Here is a 1,725-nt window from a genome sequence, read left to right on the forward strand (position 1 = left end):
GGATGACCAGGCCCCCAGTACCCGCCGTGACAGGGCACCGCGGGCAGCGCCGCGTCCCCCCCCTCAGCGCCGGCGGGGCGGCGACACCCCTGTGAGGAGCCCCCCGGAGGAAAGCTCTGCCCTCCCCGCCCAGCCTCGGAGCCTCCCGGGGCAGGAGGGAGCGTTCGCTCCGTCAGGACGCGGCGGCGGACGCCCTGAGCGGGGCGCCAGGACCCGTGCCCGCCGCCCGGCCGTTGGGGAGTTTCCCGCCCGCTCCCTCTGAGGAAAGTTGCGGCTCCCCCCGCCGCCGGCAGCCTCCACAGCGCCGGGACGATTGAAACCTCCCGCCTCGGCACCCCCCGTGCCCACGTCCCCCCAGCCCGGAGGCAGGAGGCGATTTGCACGCCGGCTTGTCTCTGGGAGCGGGCAGCGCCCGTCAGACCTGAGGGACGAACGCCCCCCCCTCTTTCCGCCCCCCCCCGGCCCCGAAAGCCCCTCCCTCGCCCCCTCCCTCGCCGCCTGTCAGTCGGAGCGGAGCGGAGCGGCAACGGCAGAGAGCGGGCGAGAGAGGGAGAGAGAGAGCGAGGAGCCAGCTCTCCCCTCCCTCCCTCTCTCCCTCCCTCCCTTCCTTCCTCCTCTCTCCCTCCCTCCCTCCCTCCTTCCCCCGCTCCCTCCCTCCGCTCTTTCTGCTGCTCTCTCTCTCCCCCCCTCGCTCTCCGCCCCGATCTCCCCGTCCCTCTTCCCTTCGTCCTCCGGCACAGGCACACACGCTCCTTCCCTCTCCCGGCTCTCCTGTCATTTGCCGTGGCATCTCCGGGCGGCCGCCGGCTCCTCCATGCGCCCCGTCGGCTGAGCCGGCCCCCGGCCCCCCCTGTCGCCCCCTCAGCTCCGCTCCCGTACCTGGAGCGAGGCAGGAGCGGCAGCCCGGCAGCATGTCCCGAAGGAAACAGAGCAAACCCCGGCAGATCAAACGTAAGTTTCCTGAGGGGGGCTCCCTCTAACAGACTTGTCTCTAGCTCGGGCATGGCACGGGCGGCTGCGGGGAGCCGTAGGGGGGGGTCCGGAGTGAGGAGCAAGCGCCCAAACTTTGCCGGGGAGGCTGAGGATGGAGAGGGGGAAAGGAGGGGACAGCAGCCCGCTCGCCGTCCTATTTCTCTCTCCCTTCAGATCTGTTGCTGCCTCCCCTCTCGTCCCTTCAAACTATTCCTCCGAGTTTCGGAGCGGGCTCGCTCCCGGGTTGTGTTTTTATTTGTTTGTTTGTTCGCCCGTCCTCCCCCCCCCCCCCCCCCCCCCCCCCAAGCTGAGGTAGCTCCGGGAGAGCAGCGTGAGGCACCGGGCGAGCACCTCGCCGCTCGGCACCTCGCTGCGCGGAGCCGCTGCCGGGGCTGCCGTAAGTACCGGGGGGTGCCAAAAAGTGCGGGGCCGGGGGGAAAAAGGGGCGAGCAGGGTCCCAAGGGGGAGCCCTGGGCAGAGCAGCCCCCGGCGGCGGGGCCACGCCGCACCCCGCCCGCGCCCCCCCCCCCCCCCCCCAAAACCAGGGGGTCGCCCCGCAGCCGCGCACGCCGGGCGATTTTCGGGAGTTGGGCGCTTTGGGGCCGCTTTCGGCGTCCAGAAACAGGTGTGCTGGGGGCTCGCCACGGAAAGGTGCTGTGCCTGGCAGCGTCCGCAGTGCTCGCTCCTGCCTGTGACACGCGACAGTCCCAACTTCGTAAACTTTTCCGTGCTTGAGATTATTCAGCCGAGCAA

At 70.9% G+C, this 1,725-nt stretch overlaps 1 protein-coding gene across 3 annotated transcripts in view; it reads left to right on the plus strand.

Moving 5' to 3' along the window:
• The first annotated feature begins 522 nt into the window (after window positions 1–522).
• Window positions 523–1,725, plus strand: part of ZFPM2 (zinc finger protein, FOG family member 2) — a 315,579-nt gene continuing 314,376 nt past the window's right edge. Inside the window, exon 1 of one of the 3 annotated variants that reach the window (XM_080579452.1) lies at window positions 523–951. In XM_080579452.1, the coding sequence (XP_080435578.1) occupies window positions 912–951 (40 nt within the window). In that variant the 5' untranslated portion in view covers window positions 523–911. The remainder of the gene's footprint in view (window positions 952–1,725) is intronic. The other 2 variants (XM_080579451.1, XM_080579453.1) reach the window with 2 other exon arrangements.

The sequence above is a fragment of the Anser brachyrhynchus genome (genome assembly GCF_964034855.1).
Source record: "Anser brachyrhynchus genome assembly, chromosome: 2".
Classification (NCBI taxonomy): Eukaryota; Metazoa; Chordata; class Aves; order Anseriformes; family Anatidae; genus Anser; species Anser brachyrhynchus.